An 18803-nucleotide genomic window follows, 5' to 3' on the forward strand; every position below is an offset into this window, starting at 1 on the left:
AATCTAAAATACGAGCATAATATTTATCTGTAAAATTTATATAATGGTTTAGAACATGGTACCATCAGTTTTGAATCAACAAATGGCCAACACCTCTCAACATTCATCAGCCACTGTTGGGAGTTCTGGTTGGAAAATGCAGAATCGAGTATCACGATATCATGACTGATGCCTTATTTATTTACAAGTGGGTAGATTAAGTAATGTGAGCATATTATTATTATTATTATTATTATTATTATTATTTATTCTTTTATAAACTTAACAATGTGGGGAGGATGCCACTGAAACCATACCATTCCCCCACCCTCAAAGAAAATAAAACATGAAAATTTAAACCTATTGCTATATTTATTGCTTATATCAGTCCTGGGATGGATTTTTTTTAATGGAAATCGCTTCAGACAAGACATGAAGCCACTTGATGTAAGGTGCTGAAAAGTGTTAGATGGAATAGTCAACAAAGTGTTAGATGGAATAGATTCTTCTCCAGAAAACAATTTTTCCGTCTTTGTAAGAAACATCGCTCATGGAATATGAGAGAAGCAAGAATTTATAAGTCTGTCAAAAGTAAACCCAAGATCGAATCTCTACTCTCCTTATGCAATGAGCTGTTGACATGATTTTTTTGGCTTTCATTTTTATTTTGCTTAATTTCTTTTTAAATCAAAATAACTCGCCATTTTTAAAATAAAATGCTTGAATTTATTGCCAGGACCGCTGCGAAAAAGGTAGGTTCTCTCTACCGTGCTAGAAAGCTACTAACACCCGAAAGTATCCTGTACCTCTATCAGGCCACCATTCGCCCATGTATGGAGTATTGTCATATTTGGGCCGGTGCATCTACTACTAGTCTCACTCCTAGATAAGGCTCAAAAGAGAGTCGCCAACCTAATAGGTCCTGAACTGTCATCCAAGCTTCAGCCTCTGTCCCATCGACGAAATGTAGCATCTCTCTGCCTGTTCTAACGGTGAATGTTCTGACGAACTGCAAGCACTTGTACCCCCTCTACGTAAATACCCCGACAAACCCGACAAGCAGCAAAATCCCACCCCTTCACAGTAGAGATCCCTAGATGTAAAACAGCCTTCTACGCCAGTAGTTTCTTCCCCAGAACCGCTGGACTTTGGAATTCCCTTCCGGGTCCCTGCTTCCACAACTGTACTGACATGCAGAAGTTCAAGTGTAACGTGAACTGACATCTTGCTGCCCAACTCCCCACCTAGTACCCCTGTAGCCTGTGTCCCTAATAGTAGCCCCCTACATCAATGTGGCAATGTGCCTTGTTTGGAGTGAAAATGTAATAAAAAATTTTTTTAAAAAAGTCTAGCATTGTTGCCACACACATCCTGCTTCCCAGTTGCTTGCAGCTTAAAATACCATTATTTACGAATGCACACATATATAATACCTGTAAGGCATAATCACGTTAACACACTGGTTCTCGTTAGATTAAAGTTAAGCAATATTGAGCCTAGTCAGTGACCATCTGAGAATACTAGGTGCTCTATGTAAGAAGACATTGACGCTTCTCTACAAGAACAGCAAAAATCTAATGTCATCTTCCCTGATGGGGATATACATGTGACCGGAGACTGCGTGTGAGCGTGATAATCCCTTGTCATTTCCACCTTCCGGGAAAGCCGGTTCAGTCTGCCTAGGGTGAATGCTGCTAAAAAAAAATGCGGTGTGAAGAAAATAAATACATATGCAGAGGTGTGACTCTCAATGCTCTGACGGTCGAAAACCTGACTCACTACGGTCAAAGTAGATACTGAAACTAGGTCTAACTATCATATCTACAATCTCCAACCCTGTTTTGCTTTTGGGATAATAGGAAACTTTCCGAGCGTTTGGGATTGTGGGGAAACTTCCCAAGTGGTCAGAATAGTTTGAAACCTCCCAGGTGTTTAGGATAACGAGAAACTTCCAGAGTTGGGTAGGATAGTAGGAAATCTCTCTAGTGGTCGGAATAGAGGGAAACCTCATCGTAACCTGAAAAAACTGTATCCTAGGGTTACCGTATCCTAGGGTTGTACTATATATATATATATATATATATATATATATATATGACAAAAGTCTATATTCCAAATTTGAAAAGATATTGACCATCTTACTGTTTATGGTGGGAAACTTCCAGAGTGGTCCGGATAGTTGGAAACCTGTCAAGCGGTCAGGATAGAGAGAAACCTCCAGAGCATTTGGGATGGTGGGAAACTTCCTGAGTGGTCAGAATAGTTGGAAACTTGCTGAGCAGTTGGGATAATAGGAAACCTCTTGATCCATTGAGAAAAAGGGAACCTTTCGATTGATTTTAATAGTTTATAATTAAACTACTAAAAATTATCACAGACATTTCAGCACGCTAGAGATAATAGAGTGCAGCAGTTAGATATAAACCTCTTGCAGTGCAAACCGATTCAAGTTGGAAGGTCTTTTATTCAGGAAAAGTAATTACAAATATAGCCATGTTTACAAGACTTTATTCTTTAAAAGAAACATAAAAAATAACATTTGTAATATGAGGTACAGTAATAAAAAAAATTGTGATGTGTTTTTTTGTTACTAAAATAATCTTTTTTTTTAACACAGGAATCACCACTTATCAAGGCCCGGAGGCCACTCGGGGATAAGGGTTAATGGGTATACATTAGTCAATGTGATTATAGCATTGTAAACATAACTAATGAAAATTTTGTAAATTAGATTACTTAGTGGGACGATTCATCAAGAACTTGTTTACATTGGACATGAAGACAATCCGATTGTAGTCAGCTGGAAAGCAGGCAATCGGAAGAGAGTTCCACAGGCGTGCAGTTCTAAGAAAGAAGCTTTGTTCATGGAATCTACATTTAGGTTTAGGCACAGATAAAGAGTGTGGGAAAGTATTGGTAGTGGTTTTGGCAAGACGAGTGTTTTTTGTGAAAGTTTGGCGAAGGGGGATCATAGATTGAAGCTCAGCTGAGCACTTGCCATGGAAATAACAATAAAGCAGAGACAGGCTCGCAATGTCTCTTCTGTGAGAAAGAGTTTGCAGGGAAGAGAAAAGGGCATCCCTCGCTAAGCTACGAAATCTATTTTAAACTCTGTCAAGGCAGGATAAGCTGCTTCTAGCAGCTCCTGAAGATTTAAAAAATAAATAAATAAAAAACTACTTCATTACTTTAAAGTTTTAAAAATAAAAAAGAAACATCTGAACACAAAGCTAAATGTTTTTCCTAAGAAACAAAGCAATACTTCCAAACAAAATTTGTTATATTAAAATCAAAATGATCAGTGAATAAACAAACAATAATTAAAAATGTGTTTTTCCCAAAATAAATATCCAAATTAACCTTGCTACCAATTATCGTATACAGTAGAACCCCGGGATACGGCATTAAAAATTAATAACAAAATACAGTACAGTATATAATACACATTTATATAATCAAATAACATTATAAAAAAAAAACACTAAGGCGGGGCAAATACCGTAACCAGGGGCCGGAAAAACATTATTCCACAGCGTAACCTGAAAAAAAAACTGTATCCTAGGGCTACCTATCCCAGAGTTCTACTGTATGTGTGTATATATATATATCTATAAAAGTGAACGTGTCTGTCTGTGTGTCTGTGTACATTTCCCTACGCAATAACTCTGTCAATTTTTAGTCTATAGACTCGAAATTTGAAATACCGGGTACTGAGATTTGGGAAAATCGATGTGACGGGTGTCAGCCAGAAATTTGGCTGTTAAGGGGTCAAATTTCAACGATTTGACCTTTAAGAACTCTACCAAACTCCTCCGACAATTTTGGGTCCAGACACTTGAAATTTTAGATATAGGTTCCTTGAACCTGGATCTAACTTAATAAAGTGATTTGAGCCCGAAACAATAAATTTTAAGGGGTCATAATAGGGGTCAAATTTTAAAAAAATTAACCATTTTTTTTTGTTTTTTTGCTTTTTTTGCACAGCATACACCTCCAAACACCCGAGGAACGCCGGGCACCCCTGCTAGTATATATATAAAAGAGCAAATAGTTAATAAAACATGTTAAAAAACACTTTGAAAAAGAATTAAAAACATTTAATTTGAAAAGGAAACACTAAATAAGTGGATAGTCTTTATATATATATATATATATAAAAACAAGTAGTTAATAAACTTAGAAGAAACTGCGGATTAAGGACTATCCACTTATCTCATAGTGTTTCCTTTTTAAAATTAAATATGTTTTTAACTCTTTTTCAAAGTGCTTTTTAACATGTTTTATTAACTACTTGTTCTTATACGCTTCATCTCCTATTTGGTTTTATCGAGCTTTTACATCTGGTTAAGATTACTTTGTAAATATTAATTCTTTAATATTTATAATTTACTTTAGTTTTGCCATCTTGGATAATTTTGGTAAACTTCACTGTAATTCTTATTTCATTATATATATATATATATATATATATATATATATATGAAAAAAGTCTATATTCCAAATTTCAAGATATTGACCATCTTACTGTTTATTTCTCTAAGTAGGTTGAAATGATCAATTCTTGACAGCAACAGTTTCTTAGCACAGAATCATTCATGTAATTATGTCAATTTTAAAATTTATTTCACCCTTAATTCATCAGAAGAAAAAGAACCTGTCAACTTTAAGAGAAAAATGGCGTAAAAAACTGAAAACTAATTGCAACTTCTCTTACAATTTTTTTGATTTTGTAATTATGCCCATATTCCTTTATTTTCTTTTAAAGTTATTTTTAAAAGCTGGATAGTATTTTTTTTTTTTGCATAATTCTTGGCAAACTTTAAAAAGGAAAAGAAAAAAATTTAAGAATTTGCACTTGCACTGCCGTTTTATTTTTTATTATTGATTTTAGCTTTAAGAAAAAAAAAAAGCGTGGGTTGAAGTCGAAGAATATATGGCAAAAAGTCAAATATACTCAAGAAATGCTGAGCTATAAATATTTGTGAAAATGCTTTAAACTTTGATGCAAAAATCGGTTGCCTTCACACACCTGCCATATCATGTGACATCTTTTTTTTTTTTTTTTATAGTAATGGTTCCCCACTTATGAAGGTCGAAAGCAACTAGAGGACAAGGGTTAATTAGATTGTCAATTGGATAACAGAAACCTGCTATGAAAGGATTAAGAATGAAGATCACCCGACATATACAGGGCTTTTTCTTATTTTTTAGATGCGGCGAACTCTAAAATTGATAACCCCATTTTCTTAACTTGTGGATTTGGAAACTATCAGTTATTTTTAGTTCAGCTTGGTTTGGCAATTCATGATGAAGCGACTGACACCCAAACAGTGTTTGCAAACTGCAAATGATAAGACCAAGTCACCAAGAAAAACATTTAACAAACAAATATTTTCACAAAATGGACCCGTCAACTGACCCCCATCATTCGTACGATTTAACCTTATTAGATTATTTTCTTTAGGGATATGTGAAGTTCTGTGTCTATGCTGATAAACCAGACACAATAGACCACTTGGAAGACAACATTTGACGTGTCATTGTCAAAATACAACCTAATTTAATGTGTACAGTTCAGGAAAATAGGACCTTTAGATTATGCCATATTACATGCGAACAGCAGGACCATATGCCCTAAGTTGTATTTAGATTATAAATACTAGTGTTGGGATGATTAATTGGAATAGGAAAAAATCGGAGCTTTTTGGGGTATCGGAATCGGAAAAATTTGCTCCTATTTTCTGATGCCAAAACCGATTCCTTTAATTATCTATTTTATTTTATTTTGGTTTATAAAACGTTTCCCATTGCTTGTAGTAATAATAAAATAAATATTTATTGATTTAAACTTCCAGTAAGACTAAAATCTATAGATCACATAACCTCACAAGTGTTTTTACATTTAAGATACATGCACATTTAAGATGTGTTTTTACAGTCATCGGTACAAAATAAGTTTATAGTAAAATATTTAGAGATTTATAAAGAATCGGAATCAGGAATTTTGTATGGAATCGGTAATTGTATCGGAATCGGGAAAAATATTGGCATCGTCCCATCACTAATAAATACCAAAAATGAATCTTTGGAATAAACTACATAATTGTATAATAAAAAATATTTTTCTCTGATTTATTTTAAGTTTTTAATTTAAGTTTTCTGCCCCTAAAAAACATCTTATATTTGTTAACATTAGACTTGGAAATGACAATGTCACCTATAAAGAAACAGTCCTACATTTCTGAACAGCAAGTCACCACAACCTACTACTACTACTACTTCACATTTATCATCTCTTGTTACTCTGAGTTTGAGGGTTGGATGCTTGAGTCATCGACTTGGTCGAATGGACACTCTCCAAATGCTTTGATTCATTGCTGATGCTTCCAATAACCTGTGACATTTGATGTTATCACTCCCCCTTTTCGTCGGTCGAAAGACATCAGTTAAGGATTCTTTTTGTGTTAGATTATTAGCTACCGAAAAACACCGAAAAGAATAATCGAAGATTCTCATGAATTTATGAATTCATGAGAATCGATGATTATTATTAACTCAAAAATTGTATTTCATAAATGATATTTTAGGAATGTTGAAATCTTGGTTGGTCTTGTTATTGGAGCTGAAGTCAGGGGTGCTGTTTATAGTTATAGAGTTGAGGTTAACAAAACAATTCTGTAAGGAATTCAAAAATATATGGACCAAGTCAGCTGGTAAACAACGTGAATCTAGATTCACATGTTTGCGAATGTGATGAGTAGGGCTAGGACAACAGCATATTCTTTTCATAGTTTTGACTCTCGAGTTTGTATCCATTGATATTTTATATGCTTTTATATTGAATGATGTGGTTCTCGGTTGATTAACTGTGTCGGATATACACACAAGAGTCACAACAATGAAAAGAATACTCTGTTGTCATAGCCCTTGTGATGAGTGACGTCATAGGAATTAAGTTAATGTAATATAGTTAAGTTTTTGAGTTGAAATCAGAGAATCAGAGAGAGGATCAACTTTGAGATGCTGGAAGTGACGTCAAGGGAAATCTTCATGATGTAGTTACGTGGCATTTGCGATTCTAAAAAAGTATTCCGATCGTGAATAATAAATATATGTATGTTCGTTATCAAACCTGATCTTTGTGTTTGTCTTTTAAACCCAGGTACGTAATTTCGTCATTGTCCTCCCCTCATATATGTGCTCCCCATCATAAACACGCACTCTTAAGGATATGTAATGTAATGACACAAACATCCAACATATACGCGCATATTGGGCCTCTCTTCTATGCTTCTGTCACATAACATCTAGTCTCCCTTCCGTGCTCCCCGTATGCAACATTTGCTCGCTTGTCGACTACTAAACATTGGATATGGCCAAACCATCTAAGTCTATTTTAGCGTAGTGTGAATCTCAGCTTATTGAGAGGGGCAAGCTTTAGGGAGCATATCCATCACATCATTGCATGTGAGTTAGTCTGGTAATACCCACAACTGTAACAGACCCAGTCTCACTGTTATGCAGGAGACCGCTTCTGACGCGGGTGTGGTAAGCATAGCCTCTATTGTGTAACGAGATGCTTCTGCAAGTGATGGTTAGGAGGAGCACTCTAAATTTCTTCCACGCGGAACAGATTTTGGCAATTGTAGCATCACATCCTTGAACGTACTTGGATTTTATATAGATAGAGAATTGTATCAGCAGTAAGATATCTACTGGAGCAGTAAAAGGATCCTACCATTTTTCCAGCGAACTTGGCAAAAGATTTGATGTACGTGTTCCATTTCAGGTTAAGAGTAAAGGTCAAGCCCAGAAGCTTGTCAAAACATTCTGGCAGTCGTAGTATCACATGCACATGTAGCAGATTTTGATCAAGATTGAAATAAGGATTCTAGACATAAGGTTTATTAAAATTATATCTTGATTGTAATCTTCTTAAGAAAAAATTAAGATGGTGCAAAACAGTTTTATTCAGGGTTTTTTACTATTTTTTTATATGTGTGTGTGTGTGTGTGTGTATGCGTGGTATTTGTGGCAATGAGGGGAAACCACTTGAGCATCCGGGATGAGGAAAAACCACCCGAGCATCCGGGATGAGGAAAAATCACCCGAGCGGCCGGGATGAGGAAAAACCACCCGATCGGCTGGGATGAGGAAAAATCACCCGAGCAGTCGGGATGACTGAAAACCATCAGAGTGATGAAGAAAAACAGAACCTTTAGATCCATTGAAAAACAATAGAACCTTCCAATCGATGTAAATTTTTATAACGTATTTCATATGCTGTAGGAAATTTTTATTTGTGTTAGGGGTTAGATCATGAAATATTTAGAAATAAAAGTTGAAAGTGTAGTTTTAAATCAAATCAACCCATTCTTGGTTATTTAATATCGAAATAATTAATGCCCATTGTATGCAATTTATTAAACACAAGTTGCTATTTTTACTTATATCTGCAAGGCATTGAAAGTTTATAGTCTTTGCAACAGTATTAATATGTAAATAATCACAAATTAAATGTAATTTTGGTCCAACATAACCGATTCCATAAGCTGTAATAATATGTATTATGCTAATCATGTACTTCAATTAGCAATTGCATAGGCGTCCAAGTGGATAGCAGCCAAAAGATGTGGATGTCCTACTAAAAGGGAAGAAGGTATTGAAGTGGTTTGTCTGCGCTGGGAAAGAAAAGCTCACATACTACCCTGACTCCAGCTCATATCAGAAAATGTTGCCAAAGATTAGTGTCCCGTATTGCAATAAAAATCGATCGTCCTTACAGGAAGAAATAAAATTTAAAAAAAAAAAAGGTTTTACTTTCTAAGGATGAGAATGAGATCTTTTAAAACGAGGTGCGTTGGAAATAACACGGTGGATATTTACTTTCAGAAATCAACATAATTTTTAAGATCAGAAAATCAATCTATAATAATTTCACCATAAAATCAAATAACTTTGTAAAATATTTACTTATTTTGATGAATATCATCATCATCCAGTTTGGGGATTTAAGATGATGCAAGTAGCCCAGACTTCAGGGTGGCCAACACCAGACATCTCATGCTTACTCTCCATTCACTCCAACCTATAAGGCGAATACCAATGATGTTACAAATAGTGAAGTCACTTTGTACACACGCAAGCCGGGTTTTCCTTTGCCGTTCGTACTCGGGATATCCATGTGCACTATTGAGTTGATGGAGGAAGTGGCATCACAAACCATCAGAGATGCCAAGTGTGTAAGGCATCCAAAAATCACACTAATACTAAGCTTGTGTGTAATACTATGATCGACCTGTGACCGTTAAGGAAGAATGTAGGAAAACAAATAAAGTAGGAAATAGATTTGACAATAGACAATAGACAGAAATTTGTTCTTAACATAGACAAGGAGAGGTAAGGATAGATTTAATTTCAGGGTGTGACTAATGATGATAACAAAAAGACTGAACAATAAATAGAGATATATTTAGTTTTATGATGCTAGGGAGTGCCATGAGGTGTGACAGCTGATGAGTTTTTAACAATAGAAACGATTTACAGACGACAAAGGTCAGCTTATGGTTGACTGTGTCAGTCAGACATTTTACAACACTGAAAGTTGAAAATCGAGTTGGACGCTTGAACAGTTGAACTTCGAAAAACACTTGGAAACAGATCATGGACTTGGGCCAGGTCAGAAAAGCTTTTGGAGATGGGAAAATGAATTAATGGCAACCGATAAACCCAGCCTCAACTGGACGTAAATGTGAACCTTAGCATGTAGACACACACAGAGTCCAACTAACATATATTTGGAGCATTGGAGTTTGTGTTTTTATAGTGTTGGTTTTTGTTTTATTTTTCTACTTGTGGACCTATGCATCTCCATTAATGGTCGCCAGTGTGAAAAAGATGACAACGACACGGCCAGAACAAGAACAATGAAGGAGAACAAAGCCACGACACACAACATTTGGGGTTGGTGGCCTGTTGGTAGGGTCACGTTGTGTCACATCTGATAGAGCATTTAAGTTAAGCGGACTCTCTAGTTTGTTGCCACACATCCATTTGATCATGGCGTACTCATTATGTGGAAGTCATTGCAAGTAGAATCATTTGGTGCCCAGGTTTCACTGCCATACAAAATGGTGGAGAAAACACAGGCTGAAAAGACCTGGTCCCAAGCCCTGAAAGAAACGTGCCTAGATATAAGAATTGGCAGCAGCTTCCTGAACTTTCGCAAAGCAACAAAACAGCGAATGTTGCCCACGTAGCAGAAGATAGAATTGACATAAAAGAAATAGAAATCCTAAGTAAACCACTATGTTCCTCCCACTCTTCCAGAACTCTACAGAAAAAAAAACAAGTGAAGCATGCATGGTCTCCCGTAAGTGTAAAGTGAACGAAGCATAAAAAATGACTAAGTTCAGCATTCCCCCCCCCCATTTAGCTATAAAAGTCCCCAAGGCCTTAAAATACTTAAATTTGAGTTCAGCACCATGCAAAACTGCTAAATAGACATACACAGAAATTTTTGGACAAATATGGTAAAATAGTCCCAAAAATGGAATGTTTTTATTAGCCCTAAAAGAGCCCTTGGTACACACCCAAGAGTTATCATGACAAACAAAATTATATAGAAATCAGCTACAACTTTTTAGAAAGTTTGATAAAAATCCAAGGCATCAATTTTTTTTTTTTTTTTTTTTAATAAGCACAAACGTGTCAATTTCAGCCATTTTAACCCGAAAGGCACCACAAGGGGAGCAACCAAAGTTTTCCCTGTTACTTTTTTATTCACATCATGTTTAATGCTTGCGCAAAATTGTTAAAACTCCAAGGCGTAGTTATTGAGAAAAGTGCGGACAGATGAACGGACAAGGGTGAATTTACAGGTCGACCTTCCTTTATGTCGGGGGGACCAAAAACATTTTTACACAATAAATTCTACAAACTTTTCTTAAGGGTCTCCCTATGTAAAGTAGCAATCCATTCGCATGTGTATGCATGTCCATTCGCATGTGTATGCATGTCCATTCGCATGTGTATGCATGTCCATTCGCATGTGTATGCATGTCCATTCGCATGTGTATGCATGTCCATTCGCATGTGTATGCATGTCCATTCGCATGTGTATGCATGTCCATTCGCATGTGTATGCATGTCCATTCGCATGTGTATGCATGTCCATTCGCATGTGTATGCATGTCCATTCGCATGTGTATGCATGTCCATTCGCATGTGTATGCATGTCCATTCGCATGTGTATGCATGTCCATTCGCATGTGTATGCATGTCCATTCGCATGTGCATGTATGTCCATTTGCATGTGTATGTATGTCTATTTGCATGTGTATGACACCCGGTCAATATGCAAGCCTCCTAGACCTTTTTCTCTCAACTTCCCCTGAGCTATGTTCATGTTCCGTTCATTCTCCTCTAGGATCCTCCAACCACTCCGTCGTATCAGTTAAGATAAAAACGAAATGTAAGAAGCCCCCAGACGTATCCCTCCACCGTACTGCATACCGATACTCTATGGCTGACTGGGATAGCTTCTGTACATTCATATCTGATTTACCTCTGCACTCCATGTTTAAAAAGGAAGTGTCCTCTATAGTATCAGATCTGACCGAATGGCTAATTGTAGGCATAGACCAATTCATACCATCTAAAAAATTCCAACAAAAACCTAACAACCAGCCATGGTTCTCCCCTGAATGTGCTGCTGCCATCGCGCACAGAAATCACTTTTTCCATAGCTACCAACGTAATAGATGCACTGAGACTAAAGCTGCTTTCAGGACTGCCAGCAACTACTGTAAAAGAGTAATAAAAAATGCAGAGAGCTATATTCCCAGTCTGTTAAATCCAAGGTAGCTGATCAGCGGCTTGGATCCCACCAGTTTTGGCAAATAACAAATAGGATCCTGAACAAAAGTGTGCGTTCTATCCCAACCATTATCAATGGACCAGAGGTCATCTCGTCAGCGTCAGACAAGGCCAAACTATTTGCAAAGAACTTTGCAGCTAATTCTACCCTATGCGACGAAGGCCATCAACTCCCCATATTTCCTCCTATAACACAGAACAAGCTAGGTAACATACAAATATCCGTGCATGAGGTCGCCAAGCTAATAAAAAACCTAGATTCCAGTAAAGCAACTGGCCCTGGCAGCATCCCAATTATAGTGTTAAAAAAGCTTTAACCAGAACTTGCTCCCATACTTACGAAACTATTTAAGCGCTGCCTTAAGGAGAAGTGCTTTCCGACTCCCTGGAAGACCTCATCAGTTTGCCCTATATTTAAGAATTCAGGTGATAAGTCATCTCCCACTCAATACAGACCAATAAGTCCTGTGTGTTAGGATAAGTTGCTGGAATCCATATTAAATAGAGAAATAGTCAACCACCTCAGCAGGAATAACCTTCTTAGTGACACACAATATGGTTTCCGCTCTGCAAGATCTACCGCATATGTGCTGACGGTTATATCCCACAGGATTAGTGAATCTCTTGACAAAGGCTTCCTTTCTAGGGCAATTGCTCTTGACATATCAAAGGCCTTCGACAAGGTATGGCATAAGGGTCTACTTCACAAGATTTCCAGCTACGGTATAACTGGAAATGTTTTCTCAATCATTAAATCATTTCTCTCCGATAGGCTCATAAGAGTAGTGGTAGATGGACAAAAATCGGAGGCCTGCAATATAAATGCTGGAGTCCCTCAGGGGTCAATTCTAGGCCCAATTCTCTTCCTGATCTACATCAATGACCTCCCTAAACACATACTTAAATCATTCGTTAACATCTATGCTGATGACACGACCATCTACGGCAACACATCAAAGGCTGTAAATGACAAAGTTCTCTCTGATTCTCTCTCCTCTGATCTCGAGCGCGTGGTTCAGTGGGGGAAGATGTGGCTGGTTACCTTTAATGCATCCAAAACCAAACTACTATCTTTACATCATCAACGCTCTGATCCCCATCTGGCATCAATTGTGATGGATGACTCTTGTCTGAGTGAGGCCCCGTGTTTTGACAAGCTTCTGGGTTTGACCTTTACTCCTGATCTGAAATGGAACACGTATATCAAGTCTGTTGCCAAGGTCGTTGGAAAGATGGTGGGATCCTTCTACCGCTCCAGAAGATATCTCACTACTGATGCAATTCTCTATCTATATAAAAGCCAAGTACGTCCAAGGATGGAATACTGTTGCCATATCTGGGCAGGAGCTGCTAAAAACAGCCTATCCTGCCTTGACAGAGTACAAAGTAGACTTCGTGGCTTAGTGGGGGATGCCCTTTTCTTTACCCTGCAACCTCTCTCCCACAGAAGAGACGTTGCGAGCCTATCCTTGTTTTATCGTTATTTCCATGGCAGGTGCTCGTCTGAACTCCAATCTCTGGTCCCCCCTCGCCAATCTTTCACCAAAAACACCCGTCTAGCTGAATCCACTGTGAAAAATTTCCCCCACTCTATATCTGTGCCTAAATCAAAACGCGGATTCCATGAACAAAGCTTCTTTCTTAGAACTGCACGCCTGTGGAACTGTTCCGTCTGCTTGCTTCCCACTGGACTACAACTTGGATGTCTTCAAGTCCAATGTTAACAAATTCCTAATGAACCACCCTCTTAAGTAAACACTTAACGTAACGTACTGTACTTGCAATAACCCTTATCCCTAAGTGGCTTCCGAGCCTTGGTAAGTGGTGATCACTGTGTAAAAAAAAAAGAAAAATTGAAAAAAATCCAATCTTAAAAATAGTCTTTCTTCTCTTATAGATAAAAAAAAAAGAATTATGGGAATATTTTACGTTACACCAATGTAATATATTCCCCTGTAAAAATTCTTTTATCTATAAGAGAAGAAAGATTATTTTTAAGATAGTCAAGCCCAAACATCAGCTGACATGATATTGTAAACAAATACAGACAGAATTTAATGAACAACATTATCATTTTTTAAATTTTTCTTGCATATTAGTCCACTGGGTAAATTATTCCTCGTAATATATAATATTCAGTAGAGGATCGATTTTATAGTAATACATATGCAATTTGCATAAATTAAAATATGTTTAAGCATGTTGTACGACCAGGCAATGCCGGACACCCAACTATACTATAATACAAAGGAGAGTTGTGTGTGTGCGTTTGTTAGAGAGGAATGGGCAGGGTGGAGGAGAAATGAGAAGAGGAAAGAGAAAAATAGTGAGAGGTAAAGAAATAAAAGTTATGATAGAAACATGTTACCCCTGCCCCCCAGCAAAGCTGGGTAAACCTGCTAGCCTTCAAATAAAAATAATTGCTTATTTAGAATGACCACATTTCTGCATATGCTTTAGTCTGATTTTAAGATTTTATTTTTTATTTTTTTATCTAAAGAGAAACCCGTTACTTTTAGTTATTTTATTTACAGGAGGTTAGACACAAGGTCAAGTGTGGGTTTGATGAAAATATTTCTGTGGAACGAACTGGATTTGAACTTGGCACACCTAGGTTGTCAGCTAATTTTGTTAACTGTGCCCTCCCCCATTTTTTTTTTTTAGTTATAGTATGTATGAAATTGAAACTCTTTACTGGCGTGGATGTAATTGTGATGACAAATTCTTTTTCTGAGATCACGAGGGATGAGAGTTGTTAGTCAACTAATTTAGTGGAATTCTAATGAATTTGCTGATTGTCAACAAATTTCATAAAAAAAGAAAAAGAAAACGGACGAAATCGGAATTTTTTTTTTTTTCATATGAACAAATCTCTTTTCCTTGAATAATGCGTGAAAATTATCATTTACAAAATTTGGTTTATTGATCAATTTATTAATACGATAGCATGTGTGTTATTTTGCGTGTTACGCTTACATATTTTTTCTTCTGAGTGACTGCTGTTTAATTGTTATGACATTCCATTTCTTGTTATAAATAATTTTACCAAGAATGTTCCATAAGTTTTGGTTTTGATTATAGCTGATGGCACTCAAGTCATTTAATTTTTTTTTATAAATAATTTTATCAAGAATTCTCCATACGTTTTGGTTTCGGTTTTGATTATAGCTGAAGGAACTCAAGTTATATATTTTTTCATCATAAGCTTTGGTTTCAGTTTCGATTCAAGCTGATGCACCCAAGTCATATGGATATATTTTTTTTATTTTTGAAATCACAACTTTATAATATATAATCATTAACTCTATAATAATATATATGAAATCTGCATGAAATAAAATATCATATTTAAGCGTATTTTACGACCGGCCTATACTAGCTTGGATAAATACTTTTGCAGTTTTGACAAAAGAACTACAATAATATCAAGGCGTCTCAATTTATGCTGAACATCTACAGAAGTCCAACATCAATATATTTCCACAGGTCCCATTAGTATATTTTATTGTTACAGCCGTTCCCCAGGTCCCTCGAATGATTTTATACAATATGTTCACACATGTGAACGGTAACATGTACTCAGAGCATTATAAATTGGGATAAAAACAATTCGACAATTTCTACTAAAAAAAAAAAAAAAACGACATCCAATGCCAATAAAAACGTGTGCAACTTACTTGCATTCGTTCGACCGGGTCTGTAGCAGTTCCAGCTTTTTGCAGTAGGTAAGCATACTCCATATACTCAGCCATCCGCTGTAATAAACTGAGTGGTTCGTTGAAGATGACAGGCATCGTCATTTTTGAGAGTTCCTGGAGGAAACAATAACAAACAAGATTAAAACAAAACGAAGATAATTACTCTATTCTCAACTCAAATAATCTGCGTTTATAAATGTTCTATTTCTGTAGAAATACAAAGGAAAGGCGGTGAGGGGGTGAAAATCATCATATTCAGTTTTATTCCCATTTTACATAGTAGCAGTCGAATTTTTTTCTTCTTTTTTTTTAATTGACTTCTAAACTAACCTATCTCTGGCCAGGTTTTTATCCATCCCGCTTTCTCTTGGGTCCATTTTTATCATTTCCTTTTATATCTTACTTTGCTTTCTCCTGTAAACTGAACCTGTTACCTCAACTGTTCGACATATACTAACCCAAGAACTTTTCATCCATTCTTTCAATGTGACCAAACCATCTAAGTATCCTGTTCTATGCTCATCTCTGTATACTGTCAAGATTCAACCTTCCTAAAAGGTCATCAAATCCAAGCCTGTCTTTTAGTTTTTAAACGATTACTTGGAATCGGGAAGTGAAAAAATCTGCATTTTTTTTTTGGGGGGGGGGTATCGGAAAAGTGTGCCTATTTTCTAGTGCCAAAAGCCATTTTTTTTTTTATTGTCATTTTTTAATTATTTTCTCACTGTTGGTACTAATGATAAAAATATCTATTGATTTTAACCTACCAGTAAAATTTAAATTCATAGATCATTCCTCCAAAAGTGTATTTTTTTCACTAACGAAAATATACATACATTTAACATGTGTTTTCACGGTAATCAGGAAAAATAACAAAACTATAATTAAATATTTAGAAATTTATAAAGAATCGGAATTGGTAATTGTATCAGATTCGGGATAAATATTTGACTCGTCCCATCACTACAGTCTTTAGGGCTCTAATTACACCTCTATCGTATCACCGTTTCCTATCATTTCTCTTCATGCGTAACGTTATCGTCACATGTAGAGACAGTTGCAAGGTAACAAAAAAGGAGAACAAAATCCGACTCAACTGTTTTCAGTTGAAATAAAAAGGCATTTATTCATGGTACTTTCCAAAATAATGCATGTTTTAAAAGTCTCTTAGTTTGCCATGTAGTTGACAAAACTGTTTTGAACACATGCTTTAAAATTCTCCGACGCCACCACGTGGCCACATGCCCATTCATCTCAAGACGGCACGCCTTGCCAGTCATCTCACCACGTGGTGTCTTCTCTCCAATTTCCTTTCTCTGGCTTACCTCCGTGACGTCACATCACGCACCGGCTTGGTCATTTGCATACATGTCATGCAGCTACTACTGTTAACATGTCAGTGGCTCCGTTACACATGCTGACTTCACTGGCCAGGTTTCACTTCAATACATCATCACACTATCTACACATGCCTGATAGACTCTTCCTTTGGTCGGTAGTTGTAATGCTCTGCTGGTTAGTAATGACAGGAGTTCCTTGAACTTACTCCATCTACTCCTTGCAATCACCCTAGCATCTGCTCTTTCCAGTCCTCCAATGATATCACCTATGTAACAAAACTTCTGAATAACCTCAATAGCTTTGCCGTCCAAACATATTTATAGATAAAATGAAATACAAAACAAACTTTAAATATTATATTTAAAGTTTGCTTTACTGATAAACCCCGATAATGTGCACAAAGTCAACATCAGCAGTGACCAGGTCGCCATCGGAGAAAAGCATACAGTGTATGTTCCAAGATGCCAGGATTAACTGGAGAAAATTTGAAGTTCAAACAGCAAGCATGGTGTTTAATGTCAGTGTTTGTGGCTTTGACTTCCCCACCAAAGGACCATTTTCATTTCCAGGTAATGCCGATTGCTTCTTCCAAAAGTAATGGCAAAATGCTATGGAAAGTATTTAAGCAATTAAGAATTTGAAGCACAAAATCTTTAGTAAAATGATAGGATTCGTCATTAAATCATAAAAAAGAGGTTTTATCTATATATATATATATATATATATATATATATAAAAGCGAAAATGTGTGTGTGTGTGTGTGTTCGCTTTTTGTGTATGTCCACGAAAGGCTTTTTTCCCAGGCCTTCTGGGTAGGCTCGCTCATACTTAAAACTTTTTATATCGTGTCTAAAAAGAAAAACAATTTTGATAATTTTTTTTTTTTTTTTTTAATAAAATTAAACCATTAAATAATATTTACATACTGTATGACTAAGTTATAAAAGTTTAGTGAATTTATTACAAATCAAGATTACTGCTAGGAGATGGGTAGAGAGAGAGAGATGGGTAGAGAGAGAGAGAGATGGGTAGAATGAGAGAGAGAGAGAGATGGGCAGAATGAGAGAGAGAGAGAGATGGGCAGAATGAGAGATGGGCAGAATGAGAGATGGGCAGAATGAGAGATGGGCAGAATGAGAGATGGGCAGAATGAGAGATGGGCAGAATGAGAGATGGGCAGAATGAGAGATGGGCAGAATGAGAGATGGGCAGAATGAGAGAGATGGGTAGAATGAGAGATGGGTAGAATGAGAGAGAGAGATGGGTAGAATGAGAGAGAGAGATGGGTAGAATGAGAGAGATGGGTAGAATGAGAGAGATGGGTAGAATGAGAGAGATGGGTAGAATGAGAGAGATGGGTAGAATGAGAGAGATGGGTAGAATGAGAGAGAGAGATGGGTAGAATGAGAGAGAGAGATGGGTAGAATGAGAGAGAGAGATGGGTAGAATGAGAGAGAGAGATGGGTAGAATGAGAGAGAGAGATGGGTAGAATGAGAGAGAGAGATGGGTAGAATGAGAGAGAGAGATGGGCAGAATGAGAGATGGGCAGAATGAGAGATGGGCAGAATGAGAGATGGGCAGAATGAGAGATGGGCAGAATGAGAGATGGGCAGAATGAGAGATGGGCAGAATGAGAGATGGGCAGAATGAGAGATGGGCAGAATGAGAGATGGGCAGAATGAGAGATGGGCAGAATGAGAGATGGGCAGAATGAGAGATGGGCAGAATGAGAGATGGGCAGAATGAGAGATGGGCAGAATGAGAGAGAGAGATGGGTAGAATGAGAGAGAGAGATGGGTAGAATGAGAGAGAGAGATGGGTAGAATGAGAGAGAGAGATGGGTAGAATGAGAGAGAGAGATGGGTAGAATGAGAGACAGAGGAGATGGGTAGAATGAGAGACAGAGA

At 36.8% G+C, this 18803-nt stretch overlaps 1 protein-coding gene across 4 annotated transcripts in view; it reads right to left on the minus strand.

Moving 5' to 3' along the window:
* Nucleotides 1-18803, minus strand: part of LOC145279943 (oxysterol-binding protein-related protein 1-like) — a 493074-nt gene that overhangs the window by 67726 nt on the left and 406545 nt on the right. For all 4 annotated transcript variants that reach the window (XM_080131542.1, XM_080131540.1, XM_080131541.1 and 1 more), the window contains exon 18: nucleotides 15534-15668. In XM_080131542.1, the coding sequence (XP_079987668.1) occupies nucleotides 15534-15668 (135 nt within the window). The remainder of the gene's footprint in view (nucleotides 1-15533; nucleotides 15669-18803) is intronic.

The sequence above is a fragment of the Euprymna scolopes genome, chromosome 7 (assembly GCF_053919585.1).
Source record: "Euprymna scolopes isolate OS-2025 chromosome 7, ASM5391958v1, whole genome shotgun sequence".
Classification (NCBI taxonomy): domain Eukaryota; kingdom Metazoa; phylum Mollusca; class Cephalopoda; order Sepiida; family Sepiolidae; genus Euprymna; species Euprymna scolopes.